This window comes from Scomber scombrus, chromosome 2 (genome assembly GCF_963691925.1).
Source record: "Scomber scombrus chromosome 2, fScoSco1.1, whole genome shotgun sequence".
NCBI classification, from domain to species: domain Eukaryota; kingdom Metazoa; phylum Chordata; class Actinopteri; order Scombriformes; family Scombridae; genus Scomber; species Scomber scombrus.
Genome location: NC_084971.1, coordinates 17,583,854 through 17,601,701, shown reverse-complemented (window position 1 = coordinate 17,601,701; position 17,848 = coordinate 17,583,854). Strand labels below are relative to the sequence as shown.

At 37.8% G+C, this 17,848-nt stretch overlaps 3 protein-coding genes across 4 annotated transcripts; 2 read left to right on the top strand and 1 right to left on the bottom strand.

Annotated features, from left to right (window-relative positions):
• Positions 1 to 2,329: 2,329 nt before the first annotated feature.
• LOC133997002 (dynactin subunit 6-like) lies at positions 2,330 to 5,096 on the top strand. Its single transcript, XM_062436540.1, has 7 exons — positions 2,330 to 2,410; positions 2,630 to 2,694; positions 2,856 to 2,961; positions 3,075 to 3,160; positions 3,268 to 3,315; positions 3,452 to 3,594; positions 4,782 to 5,096. The coding sequence occupies exons 1-7, from the start codon at positions 2,382 to 2,384 to the stop codon at positions 4,872 to 4,874; spliced, it is 570 nt and encodes a 189-aa protein (XP_062292524.1). The 5' UTR covers positions 2,330 to 2,381; the 3' UTR covers positions 4,875 to 5,096.
• Positions 5,097 to 5,376: 280 nt separating this feature from the next.
• On the bottom strand, positions 5,377 to 15,992 carry gtf2e2 (general transcription factor IIE, polypeptide 2, beta). 2 transcript variants are annotated; one of them, XM_062436521.1, is made up of 8 exons: positions 15,817 to 15,992; positions 15,176 to 15,340; positions 8,305 to 8,387; positions 7,614 to 7,721; positions 7,196 to 7,378; positions 6,919 to 7,012; positions 6,363 to 6,478; positions 5,377 to 6,101 (listed from the first exon to the last, which is right to left on the bottom strand). In XM_062436521.1, exons 2-8 carry the CDS (start codon positions 15,333 to 15,335, stop codon positions 5,982 to 5,984), a joined length of 864 nt encoding a protein of 287 aa, XP_062292505.1. In that variant the 5' UTR covers positions 15,336 to 15,340; positions 15,817 to 15,992; the 3' UTR covers positions 5,377 to 5,981. The 2 variants fall into 2 exon arrangements, with proteins under 2 accessions (XP_062292505.1, XP_062292512.1); XM_062436528.1 differs by having other exon boundaries at positions 15,176 to 15,336.
• smim18 (small integral membrane protein 18) lies at positions 12,261 to 13,075 on the top strand. The gene has a single exon (XM_062440391.1). The coding sequence runs from the start codon at positions 12,749 to 12,751 to the stop codon at positions 13,073 to 13,075; it is 327 nt and encodes a 108-aa protein (XP_062296375.1). The 5' UTR covers positions 12,261 to 12,748.
• Positions 15,993 to 17,848: the final 1,856 nt, after the last annotated feature.

The window sequence follows — 17,848 nt, the reverse complement described above, 5'->3', positions numbered from 1 at the left end:
TTCTGAATCCTTTGACACTGATCTTGGACTGGATTTCTGGACTGGATTGCCCCGCCCCAATCTATGACCGCACATGTGTGAAGTCATGTGATTTTACTTACATGACAGCCTAGTTTTAAATTGACAGCATTCCTGTGTCTTAGCATTTGTTAAAAGATGAGGTTGATGCATTTGAGCGTTGGTGTCCCACATTCTTATTCACCTACATTATTAACACTACCTGTGTGATACCTTTAAGGGATCTTCCATCATGGATTATTCATGTTTATTTCAAATGAAGCACTAAACCTGTAATCATTTTTTTGTATTACAGTTTGTTGTTATGGAAACCATGGCACAAATTATAATCAGTGATACAATATGTATGGAGTTTATTCCTCTATCTTAATTCAAGAGCATATTAAATGTATTTGAGAACAGTATTTATTGATTTCATGCTCAGATTTTATGATATTTTCTCTCAAAACTCTGCTCTCGCGCTCAAATTTGCTCTGCGCATGCTCGCACTGTGTCCTCGCACTCGGTTACAACGCTGCTCGCGCAGATTTCCTGCGCTCACACTCAGGTTCTTCCTCTCGCACTCAGGGAGTTTGTGCTCGCGGATCTCTGCCCTGCTCTCGGATTTTTTCTGGATCAAAACTGTAAACGGGTGCGTTCGCTGCTCTTCGAGGAGCGTCGCATACGGGCGGGCACTCTTTCAACCGGGTTTATCCACTCCTGACCTCCGGTGCTCTAATAAATGTGGTTTCTCAGGATGTTTTTGAATAGATAAGTAATAAAATATAAAATATCACCATTTGATAAACATCAGATTCTTTTATATAAAGATAATCTTACCAAAGAATTTTCAGAACTTGTCAATATTATTATAGTTTTGGGTAAATATCACATCCATTCATGCAAATGAAAAAATAAACCCCCCTCAATAGTATGGTTTAAAAACGAACTAAATAAATATTTTTCTTCTTTGAAGTTGTTAAATGTATACAAGCCAATTTGTAAATTGAGTGAAACTGCAAAGAAATATTTGTTTTTTTGAAGGTTTTGTTTTTTTAATGATATGAAGTGCCTTGTATTTTCTTTTCTTTTTATATATTTTTTTATTATATCCTTTTATGTCTATAGCCTTGTAGATGTTATTTATAATGGAGATATCTTTGTATTGTAAAAAGAATGCACATGTTTCCTATCGAGTTTTTTTGTATATTACGGAAATGTTAATAAAGTGTATTGGAGGGGAAAAAAATAAATGTATTAAATGATATTTTATTCCAACAGTGGTCAAAAAAATGAAAGAAACCACATTGATTACAGCACCAGAGGTCAGGAGTGGATAAACCCGGTTGAAAGAGTGCCCGCCCGTATGCGACGCTCCTCGAAGAGCAGCGAACGCACCCGTTTACAGTTTTGATCCAGAAAAAATCCGAGAGCAGGGCAGAGATCCGCGAGCACAAACTCCCTGAGTGCGAGAGGAAGAACCTGAGTGTGAGCGCAGGAAATCTGCGCGAGCAGCGTTGTAACCGAGTGTGAGGACACAGTGCAAGCATGCGCAGAGCAAATTTGAGCGCGACAGCACAGTTTTGAGAGAAAATATCATAAAATCTGAGCATGAAATCAATAAATACTGCTCTCAAATCCATTTAATATGCTCTTGAATTAAGGTAGGGAATAAACTCCATAAATATGGGGCTATACAATGTATTACTATGGTAGTGTTTATTCTTTCAATCATTTCCTCGTGAAAATGTCTTAGAGACATTTTTCTAATTGGCATCTCTGATCAGAAAGTCATCAGACAGAATCAACACAGCAATCCGAACTCATTTCATTTTCTCATTTGGAAAGTGATGTTTCCTTAAATTAGCAGGAATGTTTGAACTGAATTTAACAGATTTAAGTCCAAAATGAAACTATCTCTATAATTATAGACATGTTTTCCCCCATATTTCCTTGGTTATTATATGTCTGTACTCATGCAAGAAACTTTTGGATTCAAGTTTTCTTATTAATCTTGGAGACTCATAAGGTATGAAAGCATGGTCTTATTTCTGAATGTTGAATCTAAGTGGACAACTTGATAAAATTGCGTTTTTTTCAGCCTACGATTCTGTCTGTAGAGTAGCCTATAAAAACAAAACACTTAAAAGACACCTTAACGATATTGCTTGATTATTTAAGTTGGTTTGCGATATTGTCATATTGTAATGAAACAGTTTTACTTCCGTTTGTCTTTTTGGGATCAGTTTAAGCATTTTTCCCTCAATACTCCATGTGCTGTTTGTAATGTAACTATGACTGACGCATGCGCATACGCTGCAACAACAACAAGGAATTCCAATCGATAGTCGAGCGGCGCCTCCCATCAGACTTCATCTTTCACAATGGCAGATAAACAAAATGCCCAGAAAAGGTAATAATACAAATTTGCCCATAAATGACACTAAACCTCTTAGTTAATTGTTAATAGTGAATATACATACGACTAAATAGCCACAATGAAGTAAACTTGTAGCTAATATAAACAGCTTAGAGAAGTGGCTAACTTAGCTAGCAGTGTTAGCCACGTTAACATTTTAAACCATTTTCTCTCATGTCCTCGCTAACTTTTATTTTGTCTTATTTCTTGTAGCGTCAAAATAGCCGCAGGCGCCGTAGTTTGTGTTGAAAGTGAAATCAGAGGAGATGTCACCATAGGTAAGATGGTTTAGGCAACTTGCAAATAGAAACTGCTGACTTGACAAACCTGCATTTCTTTTCCCTTTAATCCGATCAGTCTCTACTGCCAGTCTACTTTTGTTACTTTACTTACATATGTCCAGCATCTCTTCTCAGTAACTTGTCTTGCCTTTACTCAGGCCCCAGAACAGTGGTCCACCCAAAAGCTCGCATCATTGCAGATGCAGGTCCCATTGTGATCGGAGAAGGCAATTTGATCGAGGAGCAAGCACTTATCATTAATAGGTAATGCAATATTTCCTGTTACTCAGTGTAATGTCTTCTATCCATCTTTGAGTGTGTACTGTCTTTGCTTTGTAATCATTATAGTAACTACACGCTTTGTTTTTCTACCCAAGTTACCCAGAAAACATCACACCAGATTCAGAAGTGGAACCAAAGACTATGACCATTGGTATCAACAACGTATTTGAAGTTGGCTGCGGTATCCTTTTAATTAGTCTTGACTCCACAGGTCAAGGGATTTCATTTTATAACCGTGTAAACATTTTGGGCTGTTAAAATCTAATTTTGCCTTAACTGGTGATCCAGTGTCACAAGCCCTGAAAATAGGGGACAACAATGTGATAGAGTCAAAAGGTGGGATGTTCAATTCTTTGTTTTGGTTTTCATTGCTTGCACACATCAATATGTGAGCAGCTGCAGCATCTGAGGGAAAGACTAGAGCATTAATATAAATGAAGTAACTCACTTGCTAATATCTTCTGTTGTGTAGCTGACGTTGGTAGGAATGTGATCCTGACCAGTGGATGTATCATCGGGGCTTTCTGTCAGGTCAACACCTGTGAGGTCATCCCTGAGAACACGGTCATCTATGGCTCCGGATGTATGAGGCGGGTTCAGACAGAGAGACCACAGGTACGTGCTTACACTAAATGGCAACATTTTGAGTGTCAATGTGGAAACCCCAGCAAAATGTCTCTGAAGAATAGACAAACTGACACATTAAGGTTTTTTATAGGTGATGTATCCCACCAAAAAAGTAATGTTGTTGACCCAGTGATCAGAAATGTCACAAAAAGCTCAGGGGGTCAAAGATTTTAGCAGCAGTACTGTAAAGGAAAAAATAAACATTAAATTATTGATTGATAAATAAGCAGAAAGATTATCTACGTATGCTGGCCGATATATTGGCTTATCACAGATTGTCTGGTATGCACCAATATTTTTTTTAAGTTCTATAGGCAGTGTATATTTGATCCTTTTTCTTAATTCAAGTTTAATGTATACGCTCATGTCTATCATGTCTGTCTTTATCACAAGTGTTTGATAACAATATTGCAAAAAATGTATGTTTTATATACATATTCTATATAGCTGCCAATGTATCATGTCGGAATTTTTTTACTCCCTAATACCAGTATCGGCATTGGCCCAAAAAATCCAGTATTGGTCGGGCAACAATGCTGACTGTAAACATTGATCAGCAAATACATACTGTGCATGGTAAAACTCTGCTCTGGATTTCTACGCTTTAGTTATATTACATAGTCAAAGGTCTTGCTCAACTTTGTAGAATGTATTTGATCTAATTAGAAAGGGTTTACCATGTCTGAAATCTCCAGCATATAATTCCTAAAAAGTATGTATATGGATGAGTTTTTAGGCCATGCTGTATACAAAAGAATACTGTGCAAATAACCACGGATTTACATATGAGCTGTAGCTCAGACATGTTTTTGGCTTGTTTAGAGTCTACATCTTATTTAAAAGTAGTATGCAACAAAAACTCAACTAACGAGATTTAACACATTACTGCATGAATCTACGCTGATGGAAGACAACAGACTTAAGGCACCACAAATTTTACCATAATTCACATTAAACATTGCAGCTTTTATTTCCACCGGACACTTTAATTTTTTTCCTGTAGTCTGCTCAGGAAACACTTAAATATTGGTAAATTTAAGCGTACCTTGTTTCTAAGTAGTGCAAGATTTTAAAAAATGGCCAATGTGTGGCTATGCCATGTCTGAAATGATTGTGGAAGAAACACCACTTTTATGTCTTCTGCTTTTTAACACATTTGTTTGTTATCTTTACAGCCTCAGACTCTTCAGCTCGACTTTCTGATGAAGATTCTACCGAACTACCACCATTTAAAGAAAACTGTTAAACCAGGCCACACTGCTAACTGAAATGTAACTTTATACTCTTGAAGTTTTATTGTAAATGGCTAGTCAACCCATATTTAAATAGCTAATGCTGGGGGGAAGCATGAATGTATATAATTATATGTATCTAGCTTCATCAGTACTTTTTTCACTGGTATTTTCTACTCTAACTGCAAGCATTTCCTCTTTATCTTGCTGTGCTGATGAAACATTTTCTATGATTAATTAAATAACCTCAAATGCTGATTCGTGTACTATTTTATGATAACAGTTGTTACTGGTTATTTCATCACTAGGTTATACATAATCCAGTAAGAATACATAGGAATGAATAGGTTTTCAGTGTATATCCACAATTGGGACAGATATGGTCATTGATTTTCAATTTATTTTTCTATAAAAACACCAGCTATCTACTTTTAATGTAATTTTTGAGAAGACCTCAGAAAAGCCATTTGACCTCAATTAACTGATCTAACACACCACCATACACTGCAATGAATGTAAATCAAGAAATGAGGCAGCATCATGTAACAGTGTCATTTACTAAAATAAATTCACAAAATTCTAGCATTTTAAACCTTTGCTATGATGCTACGGTGTAAAACAATTTAAATACATTGGAATTCAATGAGAAGTGACGTCCAAGATGGTTCATGTGATCTCAATGATGCACAACACAAGCCTGTCTTCTGCAAATCCTATTGAAATGGTGGCAAGTTATCAATATTTGAGGAGTGTTGCCCCAAATAATATCTTCTACACACATTTCTTTGTGATACACTGAGTAAAATGAAGAAAGAAAAATATTTACACACTTGAACTCTGATTTGCAGGTTTTTTACAGTCAAATGACAGCGCCCCCTGTAAAAGGATGATAGTTTTGGTCGGGGTATACAGCATCATTAATGGTCTCAGTACTCCTTTCCTCTAAGGTCCTGCAGTTATCACATATCAATAACCAAACTAAGAAGGATTCCACACAATAGTTGCTATTGACTCCATGTAATACAAGATCACAGAGGAGTGCGAGGAGAGGAAAAGAAGCAAGTTGGTTGACGTGAACAGCCATAAAAAGTCTTTCTATTGTAGTGATTCTGCATCAATCCTGAGGGCGTGAAGCAGAGGATTTCACTTCTTCCCAGGCACACCATCTGTATAGTCCTCCAGCACTCCCGCCAAATGGTTGTTGTGAGTCTTGAAGTGTCTCTTCCTCTGTCCACCTTGCTTCTTCTTCTTTTGAACTGGTAACTGCAGAGAGCACAGACACAGACTTAGTACAGACGTTAATACTGAGTGTTTCAGGATTTTTCAGCCATGACCCAGCTGAAGGGCTCTCGCTCAATTCTAGAACAATTTCAAAATTCCTTTATAGTCACTTGAAAATAGGGTCCAGGTTTAAAAACAGTTTGCCCGTAAAGTCGTTACTTCTAGTGAAATCAATAATTTTATACTTAAGTTATATTCATTTGGCGAGTTAAATTGAAATCAAGCAAACCAAAAGACACAGACCACTTTCTTTCCTCCTGTTTCTTGCATAGAGGAGATGCCTTGTTTCTTAAGGTACTCCTCGATCTTCTCTTCATCTATGGCATCCACTGGAACGCTCCTCCACAGTTTCTGAAACTCTACAATTTACATTTTTTTGATTTTGAGCCAGAAACATGACTTGAACAGCTGGACACACAATTTTAAATTACCGTACTTAAAGATTTGGACCAAACTTGACCTTGACACAAATTAAAACATCCAGATATCACAGTATGTTAAAATGATCTATTAATGATAACAACCAAAACAAAACATTTTAAGGAATATGACATGAACTGCATTGAACATACTACAGCAAGGTTTGAGTTATTCCAGGAAAAAATGCATAATGATTGGTCTCAGGTTTGGTTATTTTATTCATTCATATATCAGAGACAATACACAGAGGCTATCACCAGCCGCTTGGTGTTTGATGTTCACGTTTACTTTTGAACTAATACAATTAATTGATTGTCAAAACCTGCTGCAGCCCAAACTTTCAACATAAGAAAAGCCCCATGAAAGAGAGATTACTCACCTTCATCTACTGTAAACTGGCAGTGCTTGTCATTGTAGAATAGGATCTTCTTCTTATCTGGTCTTGTCACAAAAATGATCTGATCTCCCAAAGCCTGCGATTGATCATATGAGGGTTTACTTCTCTGCCAATTTCTTTATTGTTCAGTCACCACAAGTTGAGGTACAATTAAATCAATTGATCATACAAGAGTGTGAGACTAAAGTGTAACTCCCTTGCAATACTCAGCATGCTGTGCATTATTATATTAGCATAAAGGACTTATATTGTGAGCTACCTTGATGGCCTTGGCCGAGTTGGGCAGCCCCTCCTCTACGTCATCCAGCAGCACCCCTCCAAGGCCCAGCTGGTCATGTTTGTCCAGCAGTCTCAGCAAGGCTTTCTTGTCCTTCAGATTATACTTTGGCTTGAACCCATACGTCCCATCCCGGACGTCAATTTTTGGGTTGTTGACCAAGGCCTGAGATCAGCAGGAAGCAGTGAAGGAGATGTCATTGCACAAAAATTAAACAGGCTGTTTGCAAGTATCTTTAAAAGATTAGCAAATAAATAATAGAGGATGTATATTGTTTCCATTACAAACAAGAGTATCTTCAACAAAGTACTAAATATTGTTTAGGATTAGGAGGTTTAGGATTTGTGTTGTCAGTATTATCTGTTGCTACTCAGTTGCAGCATACAGCATGTGAACACACCTCAGTCATGAGCCACTGTTTCTGTTTCATGCTTATGTCGAGAAGTTTGGTCTCATCCAGAATCTCCTCTAGGGTCAGGAAGTGTGTATCACCATTCTGATGCCTTGTCTAAAAAAAGTAAAAGCACACGTGTGTGAAAAAACAACAACACACAAATAGCATCAACAACATCCTTCACTCATTTTAAAATGTAAGCAATTCTTAGTGCCACCCCTTTAAAAGGGTTTAGCCAAACATCTATGGAAATGTAGTGCCTTATATCCAACTGCTGAGGTTTTGACACAGTTTAAAGCTCTGTGTAACAGATGGCACAAAAAATGCATTCAAAGAATATCTGTCAACTTGAGTTCTACAGCGAGGGATGAGTCAGACAGCTAGTGTGACAGAGCCTGGTTGCCTCTCTGCAGCGCCACAGCATGATAAGCTGTTTACATACCGAAAGAAAAGGCTGGGGACCAAATGCTACACAGCGGACAAATCTGACTCACTGGGTTGACACAAAAGACAACAAGCCAAGCTTTTAAAGAGCTTTGATGGACATGATGACAAGCTTATCATGTAGTTATTAAGTGGATGCTGCTGTGAGAGCTTGTAAAACATCATGGAAAAAACAATGACCAAGAGAAACAGATCGTTTTAAATTGGTAGAATTTTTTTTTTTTTTAAAGATGAAATGTCTCCGCAGACTTACCTTCATATAATTGACTATCTTGGCCAGGCAGCCAAACTTGTACCCGGAGCTTGTCTTAATGTTAAAATTGCCATTACTCGAGTCTGTGGAAAAGAAAGAAAAACACTTTAAGCAAGATATTTAACAGTCATATAATCTATTGTACAACAAAGGCTGACACCAGTAAACTACACAGACAGACAGAAGTTATAGATTTTGTGAGAAGCCGTTGAAAATCAATGGACATGATTTGCACACCAGTCAGTGTCAAAACCATGGATAAATTATATATTTTTTATGTCACTAATCTTATTTAATAATATTTTATGGCAATGTTTGTCGAGTTTGAGAATATGTTGAGCAACACCTAATTAAAAGGTAGGCTGGTGTTATTCTACTTTTTTCGTCATTTCATGCATATTTCCAGGTCTATATTTATATTTTGGGGGTCTACCGGAACATCTTTGCATGATTTACAGTTCAAATACTTTGCCATTTTAGCTTCTGTCTCTTTTTAGGGCCCAATCCTTATGAGCTCACTTTGTTTTGATTGGTCAGCTCACGGCTCCCAGAAGCTTCCCCTCGACAGACTTCCGGCGGCTCAGGGGGGTAGGACTTCACTTCTTTTGTTCTTTACTCTAAATGGATACTTCTCAAATATATGTGTACGTGTTCAAGCTCATATCCAATCAGAAATATAATAGTGGTCAAAATGAACAACCCATGGAACAACCTTAGCAACAAAGTATATGTAACAGATGGCTGTTTGTGGGCATGTGAAAACGATCTGACGTTATCACAAGGAGGAAGTGAAGGTAACATTGCAAACTAATTGTTCAGATGTGACTGAAGCTTGAGCTTTTCACTTGGTGGGAGCATTTATACAGATGTTCACCTCAAGTTTTGGACCTTTGACCAGGTTCAATCATCCTTTAAAAATAAGTCACAATTAAATAGTTTCATGTTTTAAAGATGTCAAGCAATCCCTCTAAAACTGCTGGCTAAAACCGTCATTTTTAACAAACATTACTCAACTGGAGTAAACACAAGTGCATTTGTTTGGGACTATTTTCAGCTGCTGATTAATACATGTTCGGTGCACTGGCGAGTATTTAAGGCAGCAGAGAGATGTAGGTGGGACTGACTCAAACTACAGTGCTCCTGTTCATGGTGATGAAGAAATATGTCACCCAGCACAATGCTGGGGCTTACTACCGTCACAACGTCTGCTGTGACAAAGGCCTGTCAATGGTTTTGGGGCGTGTATGGCAACATTTATTGAAAGGTTCAATTCCCCGTTAGTTTTGCTCTTTTCCGGGATTTGTAAACATTTAGAAATTACAGACTATCACCAGCCTTTAACAAAAATATCCTGAAATACTGAAGAAGCAGTACATGAGAGTAATCTGATGAGAGTGAATTGAAGTCTGGCCAGCTGGTCCCATTCTCTGCTGGAGTGCAATAATGCTGCTCCCCCCTGGAGACTGTCTGAGGTCTGGGCCCAACACTCCAATGAAAGCTGAAAACAGACACTGATTCATGAATGATTCATGGTGTGGGCGGGAGCTTCTGTGGCTGTGAGCTGCCCTGTGGGCAGGACACTGAAAATGTGACAGGCCGTTTAACGTATGGTGCAGAGGCAGGGCTATAAGAAAAGAACCAATGGAGAGAAGTCCATGCTGTTCAGTTGAGACATGAAGAGCTGCAAGGAGTGGCGAAGAGAGGGAGAGCTGAAGGGAGGGCGGAAGGGAGGAAGTGAGCAGGTGCACGCGCAACGGCTGAAAGTGCGTGACAGTGCTAAGGAGGGGAAAAACAGGACGAGGCGTGAACGCAGAGGAGGAAGAAAGTGGGAGACGGAGCGATAGGTGGAGCACCGAAAAAAGAGAAGAGTGCATCTGTTGACTTGCATCTTCTAAAGGCTAAGCCAGACACAGGTGAGTCTGCATATTTTTCAGAAAAGCATCCTCTGTATTTCTGTGATCTGTTGATTTTTAACATGCACACATTATTCAAAGTATACATTTAAGCTACAAACTGTAAGCTAGACTGTTTTATGGGACGAATCCAGCATTTACAGGGCCAATCATACATGATTGAATCCATTAGATTCCATTAGTATTTACGAAGACTGCTTCGGCATTAGAGAAACTAAAAATGGCAAATCACCATATGTAGCAGCTGTGTATGGAAAATGTGAACACTATACCAACTAGTAAGCTAAAATCTTTAGTCAGCCATTATGATATTTAGGCCAAGACTGAGCATACACCATATTAAATAAACATGAACATCTCTGTCTGCTCCCTTTCCGCTTGGAGATGAAGCATCAGACAAACCGAGTGTGTACTCATGTGCAGATTGTCTGTGTTTGAGATGCATGACTCGATGCAAACTGCAGCTCTCGACACAAATCAATGAGGGACTCACAGTTGTGAGGAGCCAGCCGGGGGCATTAGGCGTGTGCAAGTGTGTGTGTTGAGAGGCAGCCGATGTGTAACTGGCCCAACAACACCTCTAAAGAGGGGTGGGGTGCGGCTCATTTAGGGTGAGATAACAGATGCTGTAGGGAGCCAATTTGTCCTTATGTGTGCGACTTCTCTGACAGGAGGAGAGGATGAGGAGGAGGATGTTGTCATGGCGATGAGTTGAAATGAAGTTAATATTATGAGGATGCTAAAGAGGGAACAAGGAGTTGCATCAACTGAAAAGAAAATGTCAGTAAATACTTCACATACATAATACACTGTAAACAGATGTGCTTGTGTAAATGTATTTAACTCTGTGTGACCCCTTGATAATCATTATGATTCACCAGCCAGATAAAAATCCCACTGTTATGTTCAGTATACAGAAAGAGTTGCACCGACTTTGACAAACTGAACTAAGGAACATGTATTATGTATATATAGTATATATAATATATATGTAACCGTGGTAAAAAATCATGTACACAACATAAGTTATTACAATGATAAAAGTACACTTCATCTTATTTAAATGACCCCAAAAAGAAACTAGGGCACATGCATTTTTTATGATCATGTTTGCTACTGTTGTTTTGGAGTGACAGGTAACCATGTCTAGGGTATTCATTATTCATTGATAAGACATAACATATTAAACTGATTTTGGATACCAATGCAAGACTAAATTAGGCAAGTTGGTCCTAAAAATGTGGAAATGGGTGATGTTGTTAGACAACTGAAGCCATGACACCAACAACAACAGGTTATATCATGTTTAGGGTTCAGATAACATGGAAAACCAAGCTTCAGTCACACCAGGAGCATTCACTAATCTTTGCAAGTGCACAAGTACAATCTGGCATGTAATACAGGTCAAAATCTCACACACCAGAATTCTGTCCTACATAATTTAAGTATGTTTTGACACATAGTAAGCCCGGTTATTGTTAGAAGCTCTTAGAGGAAATGTGCACATTAAAAAATGTACCTTACAGGATTAATTTTAGTGCAAAGCAGAGCACTTGCGCTCCTCTTTCTCAACTTGTTTCTGTGGTTCACTCCAATAATCTGGGTCAGCTACCTCAGTCTCAGTATGTGATATAAAAGTGTCTGTGTATGTGTGTGTGTGCATGTGTGGGCAGAGAGAGATACTGGCATGCTGTTCCCTTAGGGATTTAAAATGGTAGGCGTTGGCTGTAAATGTGAAAGAATAGCAAAGGAGAGACAAGTGGTCTGAAATTGTGCACGTTGCATAACGTTTATTAACTCCATTCCAAGATTCTAAATTCCTTTAGCACAACGTTGTGTCAGGCGTCACGGCCAAAAGAGTTGCAAACCAAGCATGAGTGCCACATACTGATGTGCGGCTCCCCCTCTTTTTCAGGCTTAAAAGTCTGTATTTGGTCAGAGTAGACAGTCTCAGTAAGTTTTGAGCTCTTTTGCAGTGAAATCTTTTTCCCTAGTAATAACAAAACATCTTCATTTGTTCTGTGTACATACTCAGGATGCAATTTATCATTTTACAGCATTACTGATTGATTATGACTGACAATGATATTGTGCTAACAGAATCACATTACAGTCAAATTACCTAAGAGAGGCCCTGATGGTTTTAGAAAATGGGTTTCTCATTCTACCTCTGGTCTCTGGTGAGACTATACCCACATTTGCTGTGTAAAAGTGAAAATGAAATTAAGGCAAATGATCTATAGAAATGTATTATTTTTATTTACTGTGTTTAGGAATAAACGTTTCTAAAAGTCTGGCACTACAGAGCCCGGTACATCAAGTTAAAATTATGATATTACAGTAAAAAGCAAGAAAATCCTAAATATTTGCCCTAAAGAGCAATTCTTCAGCTAGTTTCATTTTGAATCACCATGGAAACAAGTATTTTATAACCATCACTTTGTCGCCCCCCTGCCTGTCATCACTCCACAGCATCACAAGCAGTAACAATCTTTCCTTTTCCTTCTTTTTTATCTTACATCCGAACAGAAATGGCCAACGTCAGTACCACTATACACCCGAGTAATGTCCCATGGCACTCAGAGGCAGCAGCCCGTCTCTCCCACGTTTCCTTACAGGTCCAGGAGGTCTACCCCTTTCATGATGGCTGGAATGTGGCCTGCTTCATCATCCTTTTGCTCTTCATCCTCACTGTCCTGTCTCTGGCTGCCTTGGCCATACTCTACGAGCTCCTGGACTGTGGCTGCTGTGCCAAAGGAAAGACACATCACCAGCTACAGGAGGAGGGGCCCGGAAGCTGCGGCAAGCTGATGACCAGCATTTGCAAGGAGCCAGAATCTCACACTGAGGTGGTATAGGAGCGACAAAAGTGAAAATATGGAGGAGTAAGAGTTCGGGTTTAGTTGCTGAACTGGGCAATACCACAGTGTTTACCCTGATGCCCCAGGAACAGAACTTCTAAAACTGCTTAATAGTGGTTCAACTGCTCACAGTTAAGACGAAGGAACACAAGATGAGGTTACAGGACACTGTGAAGAATGATGTGGGCAGTTCTTCACTGGTACGGAGTGAGTCTTATTAGCTTTTCATTTATGTTAGCAGGGAATCTTCACTCACCCACATTCACTACCACTAAACACACATGGTAGAACCGGAAAGCCATATTTTACACCAGGAATCCTACCTGAATGAAGACAAAGCACTATAGTAGTATAGTAAAGGTACTAACGGCGTGGCCTAAAAAACACACATTTGTAATGCTGTAGAATGAAGGCGGGATTTTTTGCTTTGTTTTCTTTTATGAAGCGTGAAGTTGCATGGTCGAAACATGTAAGCATACCAAAAAAATACATCAATCAGACCGAATACCAGTTAATTTAAAAAACACTTTTCCTAAAAAATATTCTTGTACAATGACATGAACCCTGTGTGTGGGCAAATGGGCTTATATGAGATGTGGTGAAATGTTGTGTGCAGTCAGGAGAAGCTGTCCAGTCTAAGGATATATATACATATATATCCTCGCTCCCCAACAGGAAGTCATCACAAATCAACTGAAGTGGCCAAGCATCGTCATTGCTTTGGATAAAGTCTGTGTTTCTTTGTTCTTTAGTAAATTGTATGGCAGTGTCGTCAACATGTTTAGCATTGCAACACTATTTAACGACGAGTGACACTTGTTTGCTGCACAGTGATGTTATTTGCCATGTCATCTTGAGCACAACGTATGATTTCATATGCCTTACCACAAAATGCCTAATAAATTGAACAAAAATGAATCATGCACCAGAGTTGTTTGTTTTTGCTGTTAGAGCAATCATATAAAAAGGGAAGATACATGAAGTGTTTAACAACAGAGAAGCGGAGCTTAGTTTAAGTGTAGACATGTTTTATAACTAAAATTTTGAGTCTTTCAAATGTTCAACACAGCCTTCAAATTCTCAAAGTACTTCCTGAGTGATTATTTGTGTCAGCTTTGTGGATGTGCTTTTCCAGTAGGTAATAGATCAGGTAAAATGAAGTGTAAAAAAAATTCTTGTGTGTTTGTTGAACACGATGGCAATAGCACTTAAGCTTTTGCTCCAATTATGATAAAGACCAACTTCACATCAGGAAGTGTTGTGAAGAAATATTAATCACAAAAACTATTTCAGACAGTGTCCACACCGCCTGCATTTTCTTAAGACATTAGATATAGAATTTACTCAGATACTGATTGAAATATTGGTAGAAATATAATCTAAATCACATCATACTTCAAGTAGTACACTAACTTAAGGTAAATATACTAAAAATGTAATAATACAGAGAGAAAAAAATCAGCAAACAATCCATCTGAAGCTGACTGGTAGATTTCAATTGACGCCAGTGATTGTCTCTAAATTTGCTGATTTAAAAAACTGTTAAATATCACTAAAACATTTTATCACATCCTGATGCATGATGATGATGCCCAGACATTGCCTATTGTAGTCTGAGGTTGCAAAACTACATGAGATGCCACCATTGCTCAAAATCAACTTCTTATATGTTGTCTTATTTTATTTACATACAAAACATACAACGAAAAATGTTTGTTTCAATAAGAATTTTGATCATTTAGAGAAGTATGAATAGGTGGCGAAAGCAGATTTAGAGGATTAGAGGAGGAAACTGCCAGTTTTGCAACTGATACATAACAAAAATAGGACCTCAAAAGGTAGAAGCTGTTTGAGCTTTCTGTAAAAACTGAAACAATGTGGATTTGGTATTTAAAGACAATCTGTATGTGCTGTAAAAATGCTGAATGGTGCATCCCAACGGACACTGAAAAGTCCAACAGTGATGGGCACCAGAATCATGTGCTGTAGTGGTATGTAAGTGAAATAATGTACTTCAATACAACACAGGGAAATCACTCAGTCAGTGTGATAGTAAAATATGTTAGAGTTGATCTTAACACTGAGTGCTTAACTTACCAGCACCGTGTTTAGACCCAGAAGAGCTCTCCTTATCAACTTTGGGCTTCTTCTTCTTGTGTGATCCGGAGTCTGAAGCAGCTGGTCTCTTCTCTACTGCTGGGGTGGACAGAGCTCTCTTCTTGAACAGCTCCCTCTCCCTCAGCAGAGCCGGATCCATCCTGGCTGACAGCACACAAACATATATTAAGACTTGAACAAGATAAAACACAAGGCGACTGACATATACCCTATTGGATTAAAGCTGAATCTCTATTTAGTTTTTGAATATAGCTTAATCACATTTAAACAGTTTCAAATGATGCCAGCGAACATTAGCTAAACCGGAGAGACCTGCAGCGGCTTAAATATGTATATGAATGATCAGTGACTCCACACTAAGTTTATTTGGTGTCTGTAAAGAAAATGTGGCGACATGCAAGTGAGCTACGTTAGCTGACTATCATCTAGCCAGCCAGTTGTCGGTCATGTGGTTAAGTCTGAGGTCGTGTTACCGTGGAAATGTAAACCCACAATGTAGCAAAGGTTGCCTGGGTATGTATTACATATAACTTTGCTATCAACTTTGGAGATTTGGACGACAAAAGAAGGAAGCAAAGTGTTACTAGCTTGAGTGTTAGCTCGGTAGTTTTCAACGTTACCTGACGCTGCTCCTGTTGTCAGAGAAAGTGACGGGTTAGATACCGTTGATATATACGACAGGAAAAAAAACACTTCCTTATATTAAACGCCGCTTTTTGTTTTATTTTAGTGAACGTTAGCTAACTAACTTCATACACACAATTTATCTCCACTGTTTTCTGCTGCCGTACTTCCGTCTCTTGTTCGATTTGTCGGGTATCGATAACTAATCCTCGAGTGACGTCACACAGTTCACGGGGGGGGGGGGGGGGGGACGACGACGACAAATTAGTGAAAAATTACTTTATATTTTGGGTGGATTAGGATAATGTGGGACACTTTTTGCAATTCTGACTTGTTTGCCATATTTACATATGAATCCAATGCATTATATCAACACCTAATATCATTATGACATCCCTGAGACAATTTTGTTTGTACTCAAAAGGAAAATGGCACATATATTAATATTCCTCGTGTCAAATCATTTCAGAATTAGTAGATTTTGTAATCTGGGGCACTATTTATTATTTTTTAGGCTTAGAAATACTTTGATTTATACAAAGTAGCCTTATCTGCCAAAACGTTCTGAAATGTGCATACCCAGTGTATTCCTGTCTTTTATTTTATTACACGGAACTGTCCTTTAATATTGTCAGTTATCACTTTATGCTTTTCACATGTATTTATGCTGTTTAAATCTGATCTGAGAACAGCTGGAAGTGTAGACATTTTTAAAAGTAAACTCAAAACCTTCCTGTCCAGCCTGGCTTTTGGTAATTGGTAATTGTGTATGTAGTCTTTTTATTCTATTTTATTGTATTTGTTTTGATGTTTTAATTCTATGCTATTTTATTATTATCATTCTATAAGTTTTATTTTCTTATCAATTTTATTCGTTTTAACCTAGTTTTAGTCTAGCTTTTTAAAAACGTTATCTCTTTTATTTCATTTTTTTTTCCTATGTTTTTTAAATCTATTTTACCCAATTGTTTACATTTTTATCATCCTTATTTTCGTTTTTTGCTTTTTATTTATTTAGGGTTTTCTTTAGTTAAAAAAAATAAATTACTATTATTTTCTGTGTTCCTTCATCACTTCACAAATTGTTTTCAAAAATCTCTTCACCACAAAAAGAGTATATGTAAAATCAGTTGTTATCATTACATTTTAATATAAATATATGGAACTGACTTAATTTTATTTTTAATATTCGTTTTTACTGTAGACTACCTTTTTTATTTTATTTTTAGGCTCAGCCTAGTTTGGTTGTGTTTATTTCTTTGAAATACCAGAAGTACACTTACATTACAAGTACGCAATACATTTAAATGTATTTTTAAATAGTTTTGTAATAAAATCATGTTATACTACTTAATCTTAACTCTGTATTGTGTTTTACTTTTTAACCACTATCAACCTGTCTATCTGTGTTTCAGCCACATTTGCCATTTTTCTTCCTTTCATACCTTTATTTTGAATCACATCTCTGTCTCGTCAGAACGAGTCTATGTGCTTTGTTTGTTTAAGTGTCAACTTGAAGTTATTGGTATTTGTTAATAACTATTTCTCAGTTGTACATACAGGATTTCCTGCAGTTACAACTGCAGCAGTCCTCTCCCCTCTCACCACCGCTCATTGATATCTTGTGGTCTAGAATATTGCAGGATAAAGTCATGTCTGAATCTTTTTTTCATTTTAACAAAACAAATGATTTTGTCAGAAGACAAAACATGGCAAATAATAACTAGATTTTCTTTGTTTTTCTTTTTACATAAATACTGCAGTCTTCCTGTATTGTGGGTATCATTTTGGACAAGATCTGTATTTACAATAGTTACACAATACTGAAACTTTATATTCCTAATTTGAGAAAATAAGCATGCTCAACTGAACTCCAAAATTAAAGTATGTCAAACTAAATACAAATGCCAATTGGCAATCCTGCCAATCCTTGTGCATGTGTGTCTCATAACACCACCATCAGCTACCCTCTCCCCTTTTCTCTCTCCCATCTAGAAGCAGCAATTCCCTCAGTCAGAAGAGAGCAGA